Below are 22,419 nucleotides of genomic sequence, written 5' to 3'. Positions count from 1 at the left end.
AGGAAAAACAAATTCTACACAGATTTGTAAGTAGTATAGATATAGATTTTTTTTTTTTTAAAAAAAAAACAACAACAACGTTGTTATTGCTTTCTTATTCTAGAAACTATTTTTGGATCCGGTCACCAAATGCCTTTTTGGACATTAGATTGTTATATGAAAGCACAAATTGTGTATCAAAACTCAATATGTTTCAAATATATATATTTTTAAATTTATTTTAGAAAATTATAAAGTTTTCTTAAAATACTTTTTTTAAAAATAAAATTGACAATTAAAAAAGTTGTTGCAAAACTTTTAAATTGTAAATAAAATTTTTGATTCAAAATTATTTTTCGTAAATCGAATATCAATCAAGAACTAAACGTAACTTATCAATCGTTGTTGGTATACATTGTTATTTAAAATCAACCAAAAACTTAATAGTGTAATTGAGTGTGTTTTTAATAATTTGATGTGTACGTTTAAATTCAATCGAACCAAATAGACACTAAATGTGTTTTTATCTATTTACTATTTAAAACAAACCAAATAATTGGATCCCACAAACATAAATCACATGGGCAAAAAAACATAAGTTTGGTCTTCTTTTTTTTTTATAAGTAATTTTGGTCTATTAGACTTTGAAATCAAAATAGCCAAACTTGAGTGTGTTTATAGCTGTGTACTATTTAAAACCAACCAAACAACTTGTCTGTAATTTTAGCCTTTTGATATTTAAAAACCAAACAACCGGGTCAGAGACCAAGCATTAGAAGGCTAAAACCAAATAGGATTTGGTCTTTCAGTTTCTGAAGTCACTTCAAAAATCATTTAATGTGTGTGTGTGTGTGTGTGTATAATACATGCATAGATGCCAAGTTCGCGTTGGGCCAAAGCGCTATCCATAGCCAGCACCCAACCGACCCGTCCCTAACCAAGCCCTAGATATTTCCATTCGCAAGACGGTGTGATATTATCGAACATGTGAACGAGTCACTCCTCTTTGTCTCTCTGGAACGGTCTGTGTTAAACCAAATCACCAAGTTTCGCCAACCACTCATTTTCGCACTCCACCCTCTCACATCATCTCCATCTTCCCCATCCCAAAATCCAACAAAAACAACCTCCAGAAAGCAAAAACTCTCTAACCTCTTTGTGTATTCTCTCTCTCTAAACACCTGAGGTCTGTGTTGATTTAATGGGCGATTTTTAGGGCTTTTTTTTGTTTTTGTTTTTGTTTTTGGGTTTTAGTGGCTATAGGTATTGACTCTCTCTCTCACTGTTGATTTGGATTTGAGGTCATGGGTTGAAGAAGAAGTTTGGAGCAATTAATGGAGTGGGACAGCAATTCTGATCTGAGCGGTGACGAGGAAGGGTTCCTCTTGACCGATGGCGGGCCGTTGCCGTTCCCGGTGGAGAGTTTGCTTCATCCGGCGCCGTGCGGGTTCGTCGTCACGGACGCGTTAGAGCCGGACCATCCGATTATATATGTAAATTCTGTGTTCGAGATGGTCACGGGTTATCGAGCTGAAGAGGTACTTGGGCGTAACTGGTAAGTTCTGTCGATTAAAATTTTCGTTAGTTAATTACTTATGTTTGTGTGGAATTTTTGTTCTGGAAATGTAGTTTCTTTATATGGATTCAAGTTATTTGTGCTCTTGTAGTTTTCAGACTCTGTTTATCGTTTAAACGGGCTATTGTGATCAAATTTTGGTGATAGACCATGCAATTGTCAGATTTGGGATTTTTTTTGCCTTTCATTCCCTAAATGTGAGGAAATTGATGTTATTATAATATGCTGCTTCCTTTATAAACCAACAGGGGGTAGTTCAAAAACTAAACTTTTTCTATGATTATTATGCGTCTTCTAGACTTCTCGAAGTGCTAGTATGCTGTCACAGCATCTTAGGTCAATTGGACTCCGCACGAACTTAACACTCAGCTCTCTTCTAGTGTGCTAAAACCCTATAAAAGGCCAATTTTAAATGAAGACACGATGCCCAATGAGTTGAGAAAAAGCAGTATAGTTCCAATTTTAAAAAAAAATAAATAAAATATAAAGAAAATATTCAAAATTGCAGCAATTTTTGGGGAATTAAACTAGGGAGTCATGTTATAAAACTATGAAAACGGGTAATAGAACAAAATTAAGGAAATAGTACAGTGTCCAATATTCAGTTTGGATTTGTCTGGATGATTAAATTTGAATTATTTCGTAGGGTTTTGGGATTATCTTCCGACTTAATGTTAGAGCTTTTTCATCTTGATAACATTCCTACTTGAGATTATCAATACTTTTAGAAGGAAGTGAATGATTTGACAAAGTAATTGAAGTTTCAAATTTTTATTAGCATATGAAGCATGTAAGGAATTGGAGCTTTTCCATCAAGAAGTCCATTATTCTTATTACATATTGTAAATTTTTCAACGCAAACTTATATCATCTTTAGTCATTCAAAAAGTTTGAATTTTTTACCTTCAGTGAACTTGATGGTTGAATGTCTTAAGATATTTTGGGGTAAGTATTCTTTTGAGGTAAACCCACATTGACCAATCGCAGTTATTGTTTCACAATTGTACCTTTTCTTCAGTAGTGGTGCACTACCTTGATTATTAAGATATCTGCTCAAAAGGAGTGTCAGGCTTTCGTTAAAGGATATATCGGGTTGTGACTCCAAAAAATGTGCTTAAGTAGTTAAGCTTTAATTCATCGTACTTAAACCTGTTCTATAAGCACTCGTGGACATGCGCTGGGTGCTAGTGAGATGTCAAGTTCATCTAATCCGTAGAAACATTTTTGATTTGGTTAATTTATCTATACGTGTGATGTATGAGAGGAGATCACACCTAAGACAATGAGGCCTAGTTGGTGTTGGATAAATGGAGAAAAAATAAATTTCAGGGGATAAGGTTGGTAATTGGTGAATCACTTGGGCTTGGCAAGGGGCCTTTTCTCATACATGTCAATGAAGTCTAGAATGGTTTTTGTTCAATCTTGAATGTTACCACCCCTACATATAGTGTTACAGAAGGGTCTTTTGCCTGCTAGTCATAGTCTGCTAGGGGCTCTTTCTTGTGATTCAAGAGACCTAGTTTTGTGGGAGTCCAATCTCCCCTCCCAAGGTAGTTGGCTAATTAATTTGCCCGCTTGGCTATTAAAAGCCTGTATTTGGCTTATTAACGTGGTTGTTGAGAGGTGAACATGGAAAGTTATTCTCCTAGGTTTTTTAGTTCTTGCCATTGCACACATATTTTTATCTTTTTGCCTTGCCTCGAATCTAATTAAAGCTTCTACCTAAGCGAACACTTTAATGAGCCTTGATTTTCATTTTCCAATCCGAAATCTTACCAAGTTACCATAGGATTCAGAACCACAAATAAGTCCTCCCATCTTAATAGACTTCGTTCCCGATTTAATAGACTTTGTGCTCTTTACTATATAGAGGCTGAGAGTTTCTTGAGATAATTGTCACCGGCTTAATCTGTGCGATGAACTCATCAAACTGTTTTTCGTACTTTGAGGTTAATCTATGTGGGAAATTCCTTAAAGAGAGCATTTTGCGGTTTATTCGTGGGAGAGAACCCCTTGAAATATTTTGTTTCCCTCGAGTCTATGGGGAAGAGTACTTTGAGAAGCACTCCTCGACAAACTGTCAATAGACTTTATGCTCTTTACTATATAAAGCTTGAGAGTTCCTTGAGATAATTGCCACCAGCTTTATCTGTGGGGATGAACTCCTCAAAGCTTTTGTCATACTCTGAGGTTTATCTATGTGGAAAATTCCTTATAGAGTATTTTTGCGGTTTATTCATCCTAGGGAACCCCTTGGAATATTTTATTTCCCTCAAGTCCATGGGAAGAGTTCTTTGAGAATGCCTCCTTGACCAACCTAATAGACTTGTGATCTTTACTATATAGAGGTCGAGTGATCCTTGAGATAATTGTCACCACCCTTATCTGTGGGGATGAACTCCTCAAAACGTTTGTCATACCCCGAGGTTTATCTATGTGGAAAAGTCCTTGGAGTATTTTCGCGGTTTATTCGTGGGAGAGAACCCCTCAAAATATTTTATTTCCCTAGTCTGTGAGGAAGAGTTCGTTTTTTTTTTTTTTTTTTTTTTTGATAAGTAAAATTGTATAGAAAAGCGCTCGAAAGGGGAGCGAAACCCAAGAAAGTACAAAGGGCCACAAAGCTTTGTTTTTTAGGGTGCTCTTGGACTTTTCAACTATTCAAGGTGATGTCAGACATGACTTGGAGCGAGGAATTTCAGTTGAGCTATGAATGTGTTGGTATTGAGTTTTGTTCCTACATGAGTATTTGCTCATTTTGGAATGTCCAAGTGACATTGTGTTGAATACTAAAAATTCTTTGAATCATTTGCCTAAGTCAGTCATTATTTCCTTATACGGAACATCTTCTGCAAGGCATTGACACCTTGATGGTATGCTTTTGTTAAAAATATCTGTATAACTACGAGGTTACCTGTAATAAAATAATGGCCAATAAGCTTTTTTAACAAGTCTTTTTGGAAACAGACAGAATAACTTTATCTGATGGCTCGGCCAAAAAGCTCTTAGGATATTCCTTGGTGGAGGTCTAGAATTTAAACCAATGTCTGCTACTGAGATTTATTGCACAATACGTGTGTCTGTGGAGCAAATCCTTGACCACTTTGAACTGGTGTTCCTGTTTGAAGATAATTGCGAAAATGTGTTATTTATATTTGTACTAGTTGTGAAGTCCTGGCAATTTTTGTGGAGTGTAGACAAATCATGGTTGTAATGCTTGGTCACTTTTATGGATTTGGGTATGCCATTGGTCTGTCTGTCTAAATGATTTGCTTGTTAATGTCTTAAAGAGCAACCCAACAGATTTTGGTGAAGATAGCATTGCATGGGGACTAACTTTGACAATCTTGATCAGTTTGAAATTCTTATTAGGAAAGTTAAATTGAACTTAAGTGGATACATGATAAGATTTGATATTCTTAAGTGACTTTAATTGCCAAAAGGTGATGTATTTGGATTAGAATTCCTTAAAACAAGTTTAGATGGACTTAGAATTTATACCTACACTGGAGATGCTCAAAATTTGACCCATCTGCTTGTTTTTTGTCGTAATTTTTTTTATACTTGGAACCTTTCCAGAAATTAGATCCAATAAACTTTCGAACAATATGTTATTTGCCTATTTTGAGTTTGTTTGGTCTCTCAACTAAGCCTTGAAATTTTGGCTTTTAATACTAGCCTTGATTGGCTGGAATTATCGATCACTTGATGGAGGATCAATCCCGATTATTAAAGATTGAAGAGGAGAATCCTTTGACGTCCTTTTGTGAGTTTTGGAGTACAAAAAAGTTTCTAAAATGCATTTTTGAACTCGCTTGGGACCCTAAAACTCTATATAAAGGCTTTGTCCCTTTTGATATCTGGTGACATTTTTAAAGAGTCTCCCACCTTCCCTCTCCCAATCCATAATAAGGATCATATCATGAGAAGGATTGCGGCCATGACATTGGTGTTTGAGATTCTAATTTTTTTTAAGAAGGCAAAGTGGATTTTAAAAATTAACCATATCAGTTAGATAATGATTCTAGATTATATAATAGAGCCAACCAAATCCAGAATGAAGGGTAAGAATATAAGAACCCTGTATGGTTAGGCGGAGTGGTGAGAGTCTGGCAATCTGTCAGTCAGCTCACTAGCTGAAAAACAGACTTGAGCAGGACAAGAATACAGAATGGAGGCTAAGAATATGAGCTATAAAGAAAATTTTGAAGTATCCGGGATCTGTTTGCATGGATGCAGAAGCCTGGATATCGGTTAATACCTGAGCTTGTAATTGCCTCTGTCATGACCTAGTACCATTTTTAGGAAGGTGTAACTGTTGAACTGACATCAGGCTTAACAGTATAATGAATGAAGAAGTCGGGAGTTCTTGGAGGCATGATAGAGGTTTATTGTTGTTGACACAATTTCTTAGCTAGTTGAGAGTATGTTGATAGCATGTCCTGGGCACCAGAACAAGCATAAAAACTAGCAATTCCTCTGTACTTTTGATATATAAATCAGCAGAAATTGCCATATGAAAGCATGAGACCTGATTCATTACATGAACTTCCGTATTTTTATGCAATGTTTGATGTTTTTAAGCCTTTTGATTTTTGGGGCATTATTTTGGAGGAGTTGTGGAAGGATTTATTGCTTGTTATCGCCCCATCCGTCTAGGGCATTCTTTGGTGGAACTTAAATGCAAAACTTAAGTTCCTTGGGCACTTAAAGTGGTGAAGAGTAATAATAATTATAACTCTTTTCAGTGGTACATTAATAAAATATTTGTATCCAATAATTTTTTATCTCAACAATAATACTGATCTTTCTTAGTTAGTTTGATAAAACATGAGGCAAATCTATCATATGCATAGGGGCCTTAGAGGTTTCTGCAGTTGGATATGAAGTATATATATTATTTGGTTAAGAGAGAAATTAGAATGGTGCCAATTAATGAGAAATAAGGGAAAATAGACTTTAGATGCTATGGACATATTCGATGTAGACCTCAAGATGCAACGATGAGAAAGGGAAGATTGGTTTCTGTAGGGGGTAACAAGCAAAGAGGTCGACCAAGACTAACATGGAATGAAAAAAGAGGAAATGATTTAAAAAAATTTAAATTTAATAGGAAAAATGACTTGTGATAGAGAGAATAATATTTTTGTGGTGGGATTTCATTTATTAATATTTATTTGATAAAAACATGATTGTATTATTTAAATAAATGTGGTAATTGGGACGCGTTCCCTTCTTGAACGCCTTTTTTTAATGTTATTTTTACTTATAAAAAAAAAAATTATTTAAATAAATGTGCTTTTTTTACACGTGCACGTGCGCGCGCACCTGCACAATCAAAGACGCATGGAACTGTCAATTGACTGACTCTTTGGAGCCGGACTGCTGCTGCTTGTTCTTTTTGCTGACAAATTTTTGGAATCTAGATGTAATAACCAGTTCGGCGACTGCATGCAAAGAAGATGGGAGTATTTTCAATTACCGTGTTATTTTTTATTCTTATGCATTTTGTATTTGCATCATTATTTAGGAGTTATTCTTATGCATTTTGTATTTTCATCATTATTTAGGAGTTATTCTTATGCATTTGGTATTTTCATCATGGTTTTTTTGTTGGAAAAAAAATCAGAACAGTTTGCTTAAGCTTCTTCCATGCGCAATCAGTAATGGTAGACAAACTTCATGAACGAGAACCTAATTTGATAGATGCTGGGAAATATTGATATTCAAATTTTAAAGGCTTTAAAGTATGAACTAGAAAATCAAATTTTTTAGAGGCATTAAATCCATATTGATGTGATCATCTTGGAAATATTTAACCTGTAGTCATGCATATTTTTCATTTTCCCTGTTTTAATTTTCTTTTTCGGTTTATTGTTAAAACTTTTTTAAAATTAAAGAAACATCACTTACGAATAAATTAAGACTCTGTATTACAGGTAGGATTATGAAAGCCAGACATAACATTATATTGCCCAAGTGATTGGATACTTGAGATCAGTCTACTACTTTCCCCAACTTGGCGCGAGCGGTGTTATTAAAGGCTCAAGGCGCTAGAGGTCCTTTGGAGCCTAGGTACACGGCGAGGTGCGCGCTTGAGTGATGTGAGGCGCACAATTGAATATTTAAACTACCATAAAAACATTCATATCTCATAAGTCATATCAATATATCAATATTCTAAAAACTAATGTCAAATATAAAAAAGTAAATCCATCAACTATACAAGCATTCAACAACCTTAAAACAGAGCACAAATTTGTTTTCTTGAAAGGCAAAACAAAATTTGTTTTTTCGAAAAGCAAAACAGAGCACAAAAAGAAACAAATTTGTTAACCAAAAAAAAAAAAATCCTCTTAACAAGAAAACAAAAGAAAAGAACAAATCCAAAAAAAGACACAGAAGAGAATTAGACGAAGAGAGAGATGTAAACAAAGATTTGAAAAGATGAGTAGAGGAGAAGAGAGGAGAGAGAAGTAGAGGAGAAGAAGAAAGAGCTGATGTGGCTTCGTCGTTCGTCTCACAGACTCACCCTTTCTCTGTTCGGTTGACACTTTCACTCTTCGACTTTCTTGTTTGTTTATTCTTTTGAACAAAAGTTCCTTCTCTTGCACGCTTTGGCTTTCTTATCTGTTTATTAAGTTGCCAAAAGTACCCTCTTTGGCTTAAGAATTAGATTAATCATTTTTTTGGAAAAAAAAATCAGCGCGCCTGACAAACAAAACGAGGTGCAACCAAGGCGCGCGCCTAGTAAACATTAGTGTGCCTGGGATGACAACAGCCGCTAGACCTGCGCCTCGAGCCTAGGCGCGCCTTTAACAACACTGGGCGCGAGGGAGTAGAGTGAGCAACTGGCTGAGGGAGGTGGAACTTTTCTTTATTAGAACATTATTATGACTAAGCTTGCTCAGTTTAACATGTCTGTTTTAGTGATAAATGTTGACCATAGCCAAGTGGTAGACACGACTCCCATGGATTTGTCTTGGCGTTGATAAAAACATGGGATGGGGATCTCCTTCCTTGTGTGTGGTTTTTGTGTGGCTTTATTCCATTGGCAATATTATGTGTTGCTTTATGCCCTTTGGCAATGATATTATTAGTCGGTTTTTTGTCTTAAAAGTATTACACTTTCTATTTTACTTCACTTTAGGAACAAAGTTTGAATTACTGCTTGTACTTTTATGCGGCTATGATAAATTTTATGATTTTGCTATGTTGCATTCACTTTGTAGTTACATAGTATTTGTTGTAAGTAATATTTTGTTCTGATTTTGTGGGCTTTTATTTCAGTCGTTTCCTGCAATGTAGAGGCCCATTTGCAAAAAGAAGGCATCAACTGGTAGATTCCACAGTAATTTCAGAAATACGAAGATGTCTTGAGGAGGGGGTTGAATTCCAAGGCGATTTGTTGAACTTTAGGAAAGATGGATCCCCGTTGATGAATAGGTTGAGGCTGACCCCTATATATGGAGACGACGAAACAATAACTCATGTTATTGGAATCCAGTTCTTCACAGAAGTAAATCTTGATCTGGGTCCTCTTCCAGGAGCTTTTACAAAGGAGTCTGCAAAATCATCTGATAGGTTTCGTTCCAGTCTCTCCTCTTACCGACCAGTTCTAGATGGGGACCGAAATATCAGTCGTGGCATTTGTGGGATACTGCAATTGAGCGATGAGGTCCTGTCTCTCAAGATTCTTTCACGGTTGACGCCAAGAGATATTGCATCTGTTGGCTCTGTCTCTAGGAGGCTCTATGAACTAACGAAGAACGAGGATCTTTGGAGAATGGTCTGCCAAAATGCATGGGGTTGTGAAACTACCAGGGTTTTAGAGACCGTGCCTGGGGCAAAGAGGCTTGGGTGGGGTCGGCTGGCAAGGGAATTGACCACTCTTGAAGCAGCAGCATGGAGAAAGCTAACTGTTGGGGGTGCTGTTGAACCCTCTCGTTGCAACTTCAGTGCATGTGCAGTTGGGAATCGGGTGGTGCTTTTTGGTGGGGAGGGGGTCAACATGCAACCAATGAATGATACATTTGTTTTGGACTTGAACTCCAGCAATCCAGAGTGGCAACATGTCAAGGTGAGCTCCCCACCTCCTGGTCGTTGGGGTCACACACTTTCTTGTGTAAATGGATCTAACTTGGTCCTGTTTGGAGGCTGTGGAAGGCAAGGCTTACTCAATGACGTCTTTGTGTTGGACTTGGATGCAAAGCATCCAACTTGGCGTGAAATTTCTAGTTTAGCCCCTCCACTTCCACGATCATGGCATAGCTCCTGCACTCTTGATGGTACAAAGTTGATTGTTTCTGGTGGCTGTGCTGATTCTGGGGTGCTTCTTAGTGACACTTTCCTGCTTGATCTCTCAATGGAGAAACCTGTTTGGAGAGAGATACCTGTAACATGGACCCCACCTTCTCGTTTGGGTCATACTCTCTCTGTATATGGTGGTAGGAAAATTTTGATGTTTGGGGGTCTTGCCAAGAGCGGACCTCTCCGATTCCGCTCTAGTGACGTGTTCACAATGGATCTGAGTGAGGAGGAACCCTGTTGGAGGTGTGTAACTGGGAGTGGAATGCCTGGTGCTGGAAATCCGGGTGGCATAGCTCCTCCTCCAAGGCTTGATCACGTGGCTGTGAGCCTCCCAGGTGGCAGAATCCTCGTCTTTGGTGGGTCTGTAGCAGGCCTTCACTCAGCGTCACAGCTTTATATCCTGGATCCAACTGATGAGAAGCCTACGTGGAGGATATTAAATGTACCTGGGAGGCCTCCAAGATTTGCTTGGGGTCACAGTACATGTGTTGTTGGAGGGACGAGGGCTATAGTCCTCGGCGGTCAAACTGGAGATGAGTGGATGTTGAGTGACCTTCATGAACTATCTTTGGCGAGTTCTGTCATCTAATTTGGAAGAAATGGAATGGGAAGCTGTATGTAGTCTGTAGCATAGGAATCAAAAGGAGTCCTCAACCTCGTGGGATAAGATCGTCTCAAATAATCATTTTGTGGAGATGATGTTGGATTTGCTAAAAATGGTTGATCAATTTGGCCGTGGGTCAGCAATCTTCTATCAGCATTTGCGCTTTTGTGCATTTTCTTGTATGAGGTATTTCTGGCTCGTAATGGAATAATTCTCTGGGTGACTTGAATGCAGGTCTAATGTTGTGAGGTTTTTATGAAACTGTGTTCTGTACTTCGACTGATATTGGTAGGTATCGTATATGTAGGTTTAGTTTCTACGCTAGTATGCACATGTGTTGTGGTTCAAGCTATGTATGTAATTTGAACCCCTAGGTAAAAAAAGAAAAGTGTGTGTATATAGCAAGTGACATATGCTCCTTGCGTCTTTTATATTAGCTGAAACAATGTTTCATATGTTATCTTAAACATCTCATTTGGGTTCTCTCCCCTCTGGAAGCAAAGCAAAGCTCAGACTGTCTGTGTCACACCCCTGCTTCTTTGGCCTGGATCCAGTCTCTCTGACATGCGAACGTTGGTGGGACCACTTGAAATTGTTGTTAATTGATAGAAAAAGGCTGCTGCTTCGTTGCGTATTTAACCTACAACCGATAAAGGGTAGAGAAGACCAGCGGGTTCACTCCTCGTCAGACTTCTTTTTTCTGTGCTGGTTCATTTGTAAGAGTTACTGCCCAAATGTATACACGTGTTACGGGTTGATTTTTATTTTAGTTTTCGGATGATGTTATCAGAGCCAAATTGATTTTGGTGTTTTATAGCATTTTGAACAAATAGTATAATAATATGTTGTATGGAATCATTGCTTAAATTCCCAAAAATGGTATAAACCTAATTGAAGTATGCCACTTATTGTAATATCATTCTCAATGGGATGTCCTATGTGTGCATTTAGAATATATGCATTTTGTGATTTATTGTTGTTCAACATTGGATACATTTGCCATGTTGATTGGTTCAAAATCTATTTAGATGATACATTTTATCTAGATTCCTGCTTCTAATACATTTTATCTACATTCCTAACTTGTGCTATTAATTACTTATTTATTTTCCCTAGCAAGAAGCGAAGATATTTAGAAGATCGAGGAAGTATAATTAGATTAGTAATATAATAATATGAAGATTAAAGTATAATTATTTACTAAATGATATTTTGTACCTTATTAGTGTAACAGAGTAGATGCTTGTCATCAAAAAGTTTTTGGTAACCCTTCTAAGCCCCGCCCAATATCCATCAAAAAGTTTAAGGTGCGGTGTAGGCGTGTTAAAAATAATAATAATAAATGTTGGGGTGTGTGGGCCATGCTTACACATAAAGGCCGAAAAAGAGTTGCGTAGAGTTGCTTCTTCCGCCCAATTGGAAAAAGAGAAGAAATGCTTTCCAGGGGTGGGGGCAGTTTGGCGGGCCGGGCTACGCAGTGGGCCCTATGTCCAAACCCTACACACCCCTTGAGGGACAGGTTGGGCTGGCCTGTCAAGGGGCTCGGCTTGAGATTCTGAGGGGATTCGGATAAGGACACATTTGTTTCGGGAGTTTGACCTTTGATTAATTAGACAACTGGTTGAGTACTACTGTTTATTTGAATTAGCTTTTTAAGAGCTATTTTTGGCTTTTTCAACTCAAAACAAAATGTATGTGTGTGTGTGTGTATATATATATATTTATAAATAAGATATGTTAAAAAAATTTAGATTACTTATCTTTAACTCCAATAACATTATTTTATAATTTTTGTGTAAAAATATATCTGTCAATCACAACTAACATGTGTTCTTACATAACTTGTACAAACTTGTCCCCACATAACTTGTACAAATCTATTTAATATATAGTTGATTCGTTAATGGAATGGAAAAGAAGGAGAAAGGAAATATGCTAATGTAACTGTGTAAAAAGCTGGTGTAAAATATACAATAATTTTACACATTTTTGTATCTTAATAGACAGCTGAAAATAAATAAATATATATACATTATACGTGTCAATGTATATTTTACACAAAATGGTGTTTTAATATATCGCTGGGGAGCATCTGCAACCGTTAGGTATAGATATATATATATTATAAATCTGAGTGTCATGATAGATTTATACAAAGATTTTGAATTATTTTATTTTTAACTCTGTTTTATATTTTTTGTATAAAAATATATCTCCCAATAACAACCAAATACGTGTCATGTCAGGACCCACATAACTTTTACAAACTTATTTAATATATGGTTGATTCGTTAATGGAATGAGAAAGAAAGAAGAGAAATAAAATATGTTTTTGTGATTGTGTAAAATATACAACAATTTTAGACGTTAGTGACGTGATAATGTACCTTAACAGATTACTAAAGATAAAAAAATTTAAACACTTATTTTATACAAAAAAATATATATATTTTAACATGTTGCTAAAAATGCTCTTATTGAGATTAGTATAAAAAATATATTTTAATAGTCTATAGAAAAAAATAAGAAAAAAAATTGTATATGAAAATATAGGTATAAATAAAAACAAACCTTATTAAATTAAATACTTATTGAAATGAGTAAATAGAGCCGTAATATTAATAATAATTTTAAGCTACTTATCGAACGATCTTTTCAGGACTTGGTTTCATAATTAAGCTTAAGAAACTTGCTTGACGTGCTGTCCACGCACTTATTAATTGGAGTATTTTACATTTGAGAAAATGGAGTCCAACTTACTCTCACTCAAAGAATAAGCTTTGTATGTGAAGTGGGATCACACGGTGCAAAGGTATTGAGTTGTGATATTGACTTTACAACCCATATGAAAGAGTACAAATTACTTTTATCACTCCATCTAAAGGAAATACTAAACTAGTACTATTGGTTATGGAAATGAAAAACACTCAACTGGTGGCACTAATGGTAATTTATGGTAGGTTTGGATATGATAAATTAGCACAAAATAAAAAATAAAAAAAACAAAACAAAAGGAGGGAAAAGATAGCATTGAACTAATATTTTTATAATTTTGAAACTACTCTCAATAATTAAAATGAAGAAATTATTATTCCACTCATATTTCATTTATTTAGAAAGGCATGATAGTAATTTGATTGTTATCATATTTTTTCTTTTCTCTCACTCTATCATATCAAAATAAGAATACAATAAATTTTTTTTTTTCCCCTTCTATCTATCCAAATATAAATAGAGATTATTGTTATTATTATTTTTATTTTTTTCTCGTAATTAATATTATCATTTCTTTTCTTTTCTTTCATAACTAATGGTTTCATTTAATATAAATTACTCCAAATAAAAACTTTTTCGATTCTTTTGAAACTTTTCTTGAATCAATGGAACTACCTTGCTTTGAATTGGATCATGAATAACTCTTGATGCCCTTATTCCATAATTCATTCTTTGTCTATATATAGTCACACCTTGCTTTGAATTGGATCATGAATAACTCTTGATGCCCTTATTCCATAATTCATTCTTTGTCTATATATAGTCACACCTTGCTTTGAATTGGATCATGAATAACTCTTGATGCCCTTATTCCATAATTCATTCTTTGTCTATATATAGTCACACCGCTTAGGTCAAGTGATGGATAGATTTGCAAATGAAATGAATTGTTCTAAATAATTCGAATCTACTTCAATAATCTTGAGTAAAGAAAGAGTTTAATTATGATCTGTATTATTACGAGTCTATTTATTAAAATGGTCAGTTTGATTAATTGTAAAATCACATATTACACATATATCAATAGTGTAACTTTTTCACCTCGTAATTTGAATCAAAACTCTTAACTAAATTGTCAAAAGTTGAACCATTTTTTAAAAAATAAAATAATATATTATATTTAAATGTGCTTGGTAAAAAAAAAAAAAAAAAAATTAAATGATAGAAATTTTAGCTTACTAGAGCTTTAAACGAAGTTAAAATTTCTCACTTTTAAAACTACGTTTTTGAGTAGAAATTCAATATTTTGGGTAACTATTTTTTATATAAAAGAACAATTTATTAAAAGACATCATTTTTATTATTCTTGCCTTACTTTTAAAGAGATTAGAACAAGTTATTGTAAAATTAGTAAAAAATTGCTAAAATAATCAAAGCTTAACATGATTTTTACAAACAATAAGTTTTAAAATGTTTATTTATGTTTCAATGTAACATCAACTTTCAACACCCCTCAACTTAGTTCATTTTCCAAAAAGAACAAAGTTGAGATAAATGTGGACTTTAAGTGGGAGGATATATGCGTACATAAAAAGAACCAGAGAAAAAGGAAAAAGGAGAAACAAAGTCGCCAAAAAGTAATAAAAATAAAAAATAAAAATCTCCAAGAATGGCAATTCTGTTGTTTATTTGAAAAACAAGTGCCAAAATTACATTCTCTTTCTACAATTATACTACCAACAGTAAAACACAGTCAACACGGTATAAGAAAGACAAAGATCCACCCACATTAAAACGCGTGTTCTACTCTCTCTCTCTCTCTCTCTCTCTCACACAAACACACACACCCACACACTAACATCGCCCTCGGCCCTCCCGTTACCCAAAGTTAACTGTTCCAGTTTCACACAGCATCTCTCTCCAAGTCTCCAACTTGCTTTCACTTCTCATCTCTCACTCCTCAGCACTTCTTGATATCTCTCACACTACGACTACATTTGTTGGTTCTACAGGCATCGTTCACATCTCTTTCTCTCTCTACATATATATATATATATATATATATATATATATCAAAATGCCGATTAACACAGAATCTACACCCCCACCACTGATCGGAAAGATCGGACCCTACACTGTCTTTGTCACTCCTCCGGCGACTCCTAAACCCTCCGAACCTGTCCACGTGTCGCCCAAAAAGGCCGCTGATCCGCCGCCGTCGCCGCCGGTTCAGCCTCGGACGCCGCCGGTGCAGCCTCCGCCGCAGCAGTTTTATAAGCCCACTGCTGTACGGTCTCCATCCGACGCCTCGAAGTTCGGGTTCTTCTGGAACGCTGTAGCTAAAGTCCAAAATGGTACAGTCTTCCATTGATCTCTCTTTACAATGCGTGTGGTGGCTGAAGGAATCTTCTTATTTTTAGTTTGGTTCTTGAGAAAATCAACGCAGAGGAAAGAAAATCTCCAGTCTTTTTCGTTTTCCCTTTGTCTTGTTTTTATTTAATGAAAAACTCGGAGAGTGAGCCTCTGATTCCCACCTAAATCTTGAACAATTTAAAACAATTTTCTCCACACAATTTTCTTGGCAACCAAACGGCGTCAAGGTCCTTTTTTTAGAAAGTCAATTTCAGCACATTAGGGTTTAGATCAGTATTCGTAGAACTGGTGTCGATTGCTGAGGAAGCAGAATGAATAGCCTGAAAACATCATAAAAATTTAACCTTTAAAATGGATGCTTTATTTTTCAAAATCTTAAATCTTACATTAATTTTTTTTTTTTTTTGTAGCGCATTCGAGTTTGGATGAGCATGTGGCGCATTGGTTTGGGTTGAATCAATCGAAGTATCAGTGGGCATTGGATGGTTATTACGAAAGCAAAGGAATGGTAATGTTATGATCAAATAAGTTTCTCAGTCTTTTGCCTTTAATTTGAAATTGTTTATTATTGTCACATTGTTTACTTTGCTATTCTGCTTTATAATGAAATTTGATCTTCAATTTTGTTTGGTTTTTATTCAAAAACCCTTTCCATAAACCATGTAGTATCTGGATATTTTATTTCTGTTGCTCTAGTTTGTGTTTATTGTTCGGTGTTGATGGGATAAATTGTGTGGCTATGAACATTTGTTAGAGCCTAGAGATACAATTGATATAGCTTGTAAGTGATCTCTTATTTAGTTTTTTACTTCTCAACAAAGAATTTTCTCAATTACCCTTTGTGTTTGTCCTTCTTTTGAACAACGGCCAAACAATTTTCCCCCTCCTTTTTTGTACTTAGAATCTCGAAGCCGTAAGCTTTGCCCATCCTTACCTGATGCTGTGCAAGACTGACTGATCTTCAAATACACTCAACCAAGGTCTTATTTGAAGTTTTTCCCTATTTGATTTGTTGATCTATGCATACCGCATATTGTGCACGCGGAAGCCAATTACTCACAATTAACAATTAAAAAAATATTTGGCAGGCTTGCCTACGGTTTTTGATAAAAGAGATAATCCAATTTATATTTTATAGTGAGTAATAAAGATAGAGAATACACAACGATCTACTACCTGAATTTGTGCTAGTGTATATAGCGGTCAAAATGATAGACTGCACATAACAACTCAAGGATACTTGAGTTATGATTATGAATCAATTGGATGGTTATCCCTGTTCTTGAATCTTGTGAAGTAATGGGATTGTAACTCTCAGGTACCTAACTATCTCTTCCAATTTGAATTCTCATAAATCTCAACCTGCATCCTCCTTCACTTTCTGCTATAGGCTAGGGCCAAAAGAAATGGCTTCAAATAGAATCAAGACAGGTTTCGAGAGAGAGCCCAGCCCAATACGAGCTCGGGTATCACCGTATCACATGTAGTATCGGGGTATCGCAGGTAGTCCGTATCTTCACGTCTATTTCACGGAGCCTCTCATATACCTGGGATAAGCATCTACTTTTAGAGTCTTGTCCCAAGTTACTTATTGCATTGTAATTTACAATTCCAAGAGTTTTCTAACAAAAACATTCTTAAAAGAAATATAATTCTAAACTAGAAGCCTAAAAGAAATATATTAGCCTAGATGGTATAAGCTCTCCTCCAAAGGGAAGATTGAATGTTCGAGCCCCGGTGGGGGCAAAATATATAGTGGATGTGTGTATTTGCTTGAACTTTCAAAAAAAATAAAAATAAAAATAAAAATATCAAATTACGAATTTGAGACATATCTCAACATGAACCTTGTAATACAAGTTTATTACATTTCTATGTGTTATAGGTTTGTCAAGATCCAAGCTTGACCCAATAATGTGGATCAGTAGGAGGAATATGATCCCTTAACACTAACCGTCCAAATCCAGCTGACCTGCTAATTAATGATCAATCTCTAATTTTGTTTGATCTGATCTGAGCTGATTGGAAAATTATTTATATATAAATCAGTGATAATATAATAATCTAATAAGACCGTTATATCATTAACGGTTGTATTTAATTTCTTGAAAATATTTTTATCTTATTTCTTTTCAGATTCCAATTTCCAGATCAGATGTTCAATTATCAACTGATTTGGATTCAGATTAGTGCCGTGATGAATGGTTGGATTCTTGGATCAGATCAGACTTTCTTATCTCATCAGTTCTGGATCACTCTTTTTCCAGTTGCAATTGACCCTTTTACAAGCCTAATGTGATGGTTTCCACATTGGATTGGAATCAATTGGGTTGCAGGCCTAACGTGACATCATTTTTTTCATATCATGTTAGAATAGGATGTTCTAGGGCTAAAATATTGGTTGACACAGGTTTATCATGTATCTAGTGTAAAAAAATAATGGAAAGAAGAAAAATGTAGGATCACTCTTAGAACCTCTTAGGCAGCATACTTGTGCTGTGGACGGAGGCTCATGGGGCCACTGGGGTCAGGCCCCTCTTTTACTTCAGTTTTGTTACATTTTACAATAATTGCACTTTTTCCCCATAAGGTTTTTCTTCCCCCACCAAAAAAAAGAAAAGAAAAAAGTCTTCCACTTTTTACCTTGATGGGATATGAACACCATACAAACACGATATGATAATATGCTAAATCTTAAACAAGTAGGATAAGCACATGGTATGGACAATTTCCTGGAAAAAATACATGGAATGGACACGGAAATATACAATGTAATTGTTTTGTATTATTTGTTATATAAGATAATATGATTTCTCTCTCTCTCTCTCTCTCTCCCTCTCTCTCTCTCTCTCTCTCTCCTTCCCTCCCTCCCTAATTTTATAATAACAATTGCATAGTGTGAAAGAAGAAGAAACTGGAGGTATGATAAGATATATCATTTTATATGTGCACTGTTGCTTTGCAATTATATTTGTATTCTTTGTGTATTTAACTGTGTCTGTTGGATGTGTATCTTGTGTTGGCCTGTGTACAATGTCAAAATATATTTTAAAAGAAAGTTTAGACACTTCCTGTGTATTTATCGTGTTCCCAAGATTTCTTGTCATGATTAGCTTTAAGATGTATTTGTACTACTCGTCATTTGTTGTTGGAAGTGTCTAAGGTGTGTCTACTAAATGTTTAAAATGAATAATGATGAAATTTATTTGAAATGATGGAGACTCACATAAGGTGTTGGACACATGTTTGGAGTACAGAGTTGGGACCTTTTTATAATGTTGCGTTTGGTGTGTAGAAATAGAATGGAATGCAAGTGAGAATGGAATGAGAATGAGAATGGAATGCAATGGCCATTCTCATTCTATTGTTTGATTGCAAATATGAAACATATAGGAATGGAATGATAATTACCATTCTATTTTTGGTTGGACCAATTTAAAATTTAGAATGGAATGAATTTCAAATGGAATTCTCCAAAATACCATATTACTGACAAATAAATTAAATTAATAAAATAACATTCTTTTATAATTTTTTTAAAAGAAATTGCGGCGGTGGTAGATGTTGGTGGAGGTAGAAAGGGGTAGTGGTGTAGGTGGTGGTGTTGGTAGGCGGCGGTGGTGGCAGAAGGTGATAATGATGTTTGTGGAAGGCGGTGGTGGTGGAAGTACTGGTGGTAGTGGTGTCAGGTGTCCATGGTGTAAGCGATGATGGTGGAAGGCAATGGCGGTGGTAGTGGTGGTGGAAGGCAGCAGTGGTGTAGGTGGTGGTGGTGGAAGGCGGTGTAGGTGATGATGGTGGTGATGTTGGTGGAAGGCACTGAAGCTGGCGGCGGTGGTGGAAGACGGTGGCAATAGAGGTGGCCGTGGTGGAAGACAGTGGCAGTGGCGGTGGTAGAGGTCGGTGGTGGAAGGCAATGGAAATGGTGGTGGCGGTGGCAGTGGCGGTGGCAGTGACAACAGTGGTAGCAGTGGCGGTAATGGTGATGGTTGTGGTAGCAATGACAGTGGTGGAAGGCAATGGAAGTGGCGGTGGTCGGTTATAGTGGTGGAAGTCGGTGGTGGCGGCGGAAATGTGGTGGTTGAAGGTGGCAACAATGGTGGCGATAGCTGTGGCGGTGGTGGAAGGCAATGGAGGTGACGGTTGCGATGGCGGTTGTGGTGGAAATCAGCATTGGTGGTGGTGGTGGTGGTAGCGGTGAAAGGCAGTGGTGGTGGCAGCGGCGGCGGTGACAGTAGTGGTGTTGGAAGGCAATAGTAGTGGCGGCGGCGGTGGAAAGCAGTGGTGGTGTTGGTGGTTTTTGGACTTGGAACATAAGGTTTTTTTGGGAATTTAATTTTTTTAAAACAAAAATTACTTGGGAATGGAATGGTCATTTCATGGGTTTAGTTGTGAAATAGATTTTCATTCACAGGAATGGATTTTCATTCCAATGGAATGCTCATTCTCACTTTAAATTGCATACCAAACAAAGGAATAGTTGGAATGAGCATTCCATTCCATTCCATTATTGCATACTAAACACAGCACAAGTGTCCTTGCTTCTTAACATATACCAATGATAGAGCTACACTCATTTCCATGAAAGTTTGGAACCAAAATACTGCCACTGCTGTCTCTGTCTATCGGTCTGTACATGACACTAGGACATATGCAAACAGCTCTCTATGGTGTAAAAGTATAAATTAACAGAAACTAAGTAAAACCTGAATGCATTCATGTATCCTCTTCACAAGCTAGGTACGCCTTTACGGCAAATATGTGCTGGCCTTAAATTGTACTCGTTCAGTTTCTTCCCATACTTCGTTTTTTCGTTTGTTGTATGTCATCATTTTGTGTGTAGAAGATTATATTTCTTTCCAGATAAAGGTGAGAGAGGTTTGAGGTAGATGTAACATGAAGTTTTTTTAATAATATATGTCAAGCTGGTTATAGTACATGTGCGGTTGGTGAACTTACAAAATTATGGAGATTTTGGTTTGAACCGTACATCTGATCAGTTTAACACTGAGTTAATGTTTTGGTGTTTATTTTAGTTAACGTAAATTGACTTTCATGCCTCTCTACCCTCGGTTTAATATTTGTGAAATTTGTCAACTGCAGGATCCTTTAAATGCCAAAGTAGAAGATAAATCCAGCAACGTGTAATATGCTTGTTGGGCAGGTAACAGAATGCTTGAAATTTGTATTGTCTTTCCTAAAATGATATACTGGAGTTTCTTAAACTCGGAGATTATGGTTTCGCAGCATTTATGTCAAGCAAAGGACACCTGCATACCCTCTTTTCAGACACTATTTTACTACATACATTTAAACAGCAGAATTTATTATTGATGCGTGAAGTCTTTGATATGATTGTTGCAGTTCTCTTGCTGTCCTCCTGAAGCAGCTAAAACTTCACTTGTATGATAGGCCTTGTGCTCTATAATAGTGACAATTACCCTCTTTTGTGCCAAGTTTTTTGTTCGTGTCCTCAGCCTAGCAACCTCCCAATATTGATTAGAGTAACTGTCTCTGTGTAATGTACCTTTAAACTTATATGATCGACAATGTATTTTTGTAATTTTAATCTCAGTAAAGGCAGCAGCTTGCAAGATGAGAAGAGATAATGCACTGTTGAACTGTTGTTAATTTTTAACTGGATTTGTTGCTGGCTGTTATTTACATTATTGCAGAAGTTGAGTTGTCTCTCCGGATTTAATAGTAATTGCCTACATCTGTTACTTGTTCTGTAGTAAAGTATATAATTTGTTGTTCGTCAATGGTTGCTTGGGTTAAGTACAGAGAAGGCAGGGAGGATGGCAATGGTTGCTTTGTGGAATGCTCAAGTTTTGGCCAGAATGATGCAACCATGGATGAGTTACATGTTGAAGATGCTGGACTGAGCGGTTGAGATTTCAGCACCCAAAAACCTATTTGCAGGGTCACCCTTTCCAGTTGCCGAATTGATTAAAGGATCATGCATTTGTTCTATACTTTCCATTATCACACAAAAGGTGTGCTTAGTTTTGTCAATGTTATAACCCAAATGGTCTTTCTTTAGATCTTTTGTGCATACTGCAGCCAGATTTTGAATCAACTGTGCACGGGTAGAGATGGCAATTTTTACCGACCCGTTAATAGTGGATATGAAAAACATTTTTATATCGTTGGGACGGGTATGGATTAAACTTTGAGACCTGTCACGGGTCACAGGGTCGGGATTGGTTCTAAAAATTATCCGTCCAGACGGGTATGTATTTAACTTTGAGATCTGTCATGGGTCACGGGCCGAAAACGGGTTCTAAAAATTATCCACTAAAAATTATCCACCCCGCCGTATATACTATATTAAAATTATATATATTATAACTCATAACCCTAATTCCTAATGACTAAAGCATCCCAGTCTAACATCCAAAACGCAACAAAATATGTTCATCCAACGCTCTCACCACAAAGTCATCATTCCACAATCTATCACAGTCGCTGCCATTACCACTCTTTAACAATCAATAAGAGCTAAGAGCCCTCATACTTTCAGACCCATTACCATTTGTTATGAGGTTTTTGTTGTAATTTTGATATCTAATTTTCTTGTTTGGATTCCCCTGAGAATTTCAGGCCTCAACTATCTAGTGATCAAACCCAACAAGATAATCAAACAAAAAATTCCCAGAATTCCTGCTTTCTTAATTTATTTCGCCAACAACCGCCATTGTCAAATCCCTCTATTTTTTAGAGGGCATGATTTTCAGATGGATCATCTACTCCCCACCTTCTTTGTCGATTCTATTGCTTGTTAGCGCTTGCCTCCTTCCTCGTAAGACATGCCCTTCGACTTAGGTCTGACTCTTACAACACCGAATATGATAAAGAGTAGTTC

At 36.3% G+C, this 22,419-nt stretch overlaps 2 protein-coding genes across 3 annotated transcripts; both read left to right on the top strand.

Moving 5' to 3' along the window:
• Positions 1–944: 944 nt before the first annotated feature.
• LOC132279416 (adagio protein 1) lies at positions 945–11,365 on the top strand. Its single transcript, XM_059781383.1, has 3 exons — positions 945–1,165; positions 1,281–1,534; positions 8,843–11,365. The coding sequence occupies exons 2-3, from the start codon at positions 1,314–1,316 to the stop codon at positions 10,449–10,451; spliced, it is 1,830 nt and encodes a 609-aa protein (XP_059637366.1). The 5' UTR covers positions 945–1,165; positions 1,281–1,313; the 3' UTR covers positions 10,452–11,365.
• A 3,622-nt stretch (positions 11,366–14,987) lies between these two features.
• Positions 14,988–21,261, top strand: LOC132279414 (pollen-specific leucine-rich repeat extensin-like protein 3). 2 transcript variants are annotated; one of them, XM_059781381.1, is made up of 4 exons: positions 14,988–15,535; positions 15,965–16,062; positions 20,658–20,718; positions 20,919–21,261. In XM_059781381.1, the coding sequence occupies exons 1-3, from the start codon at positions 15,259–15,261 to the stop codon at positions 20,700–20,702; spliced, it is 420 nt and encodes a 139-aa protein (XP_059637364.1). In that variant the 5' UTR covers positions 14,988–15,258; the 3' UTR covers positions 20,703–20,718; positions 20,919–21,261. The 2 variants fall into 2 exon arrangements, with proteins under 2 accessions (XP_059637364.1, XP_059637363.1); XM_059781380.1 differs by having other exon boundaries at positions 14,989–15,535; positions 20,802–21,261.
• Positions 21,262–22,419: the final 1,158 nt, after the last annotated feature.

Source organism: Cornus florida, unplaced genomic scaffold (assembly GCF_030987335.1).
Source record: "Cornus florida cultivar Cherokee Brave unplaced genomic scaffold, ASM3098733v1 CherokeeBrave_3.0.0_Hap2_Chr10, whole genome shotgun sequence".
Lineage (NCBI taxonomy): Eukaryota > Viridiplantae > Streptophyta > Magnoliopsida > Cornales > Cornaceae > Cornus > Cornus florida.
The sequence above is the reverse complement of the archived record's forward strand: the minus strand, read 5'-3'. Positions and strand labels throughout refer to the sequence as shown.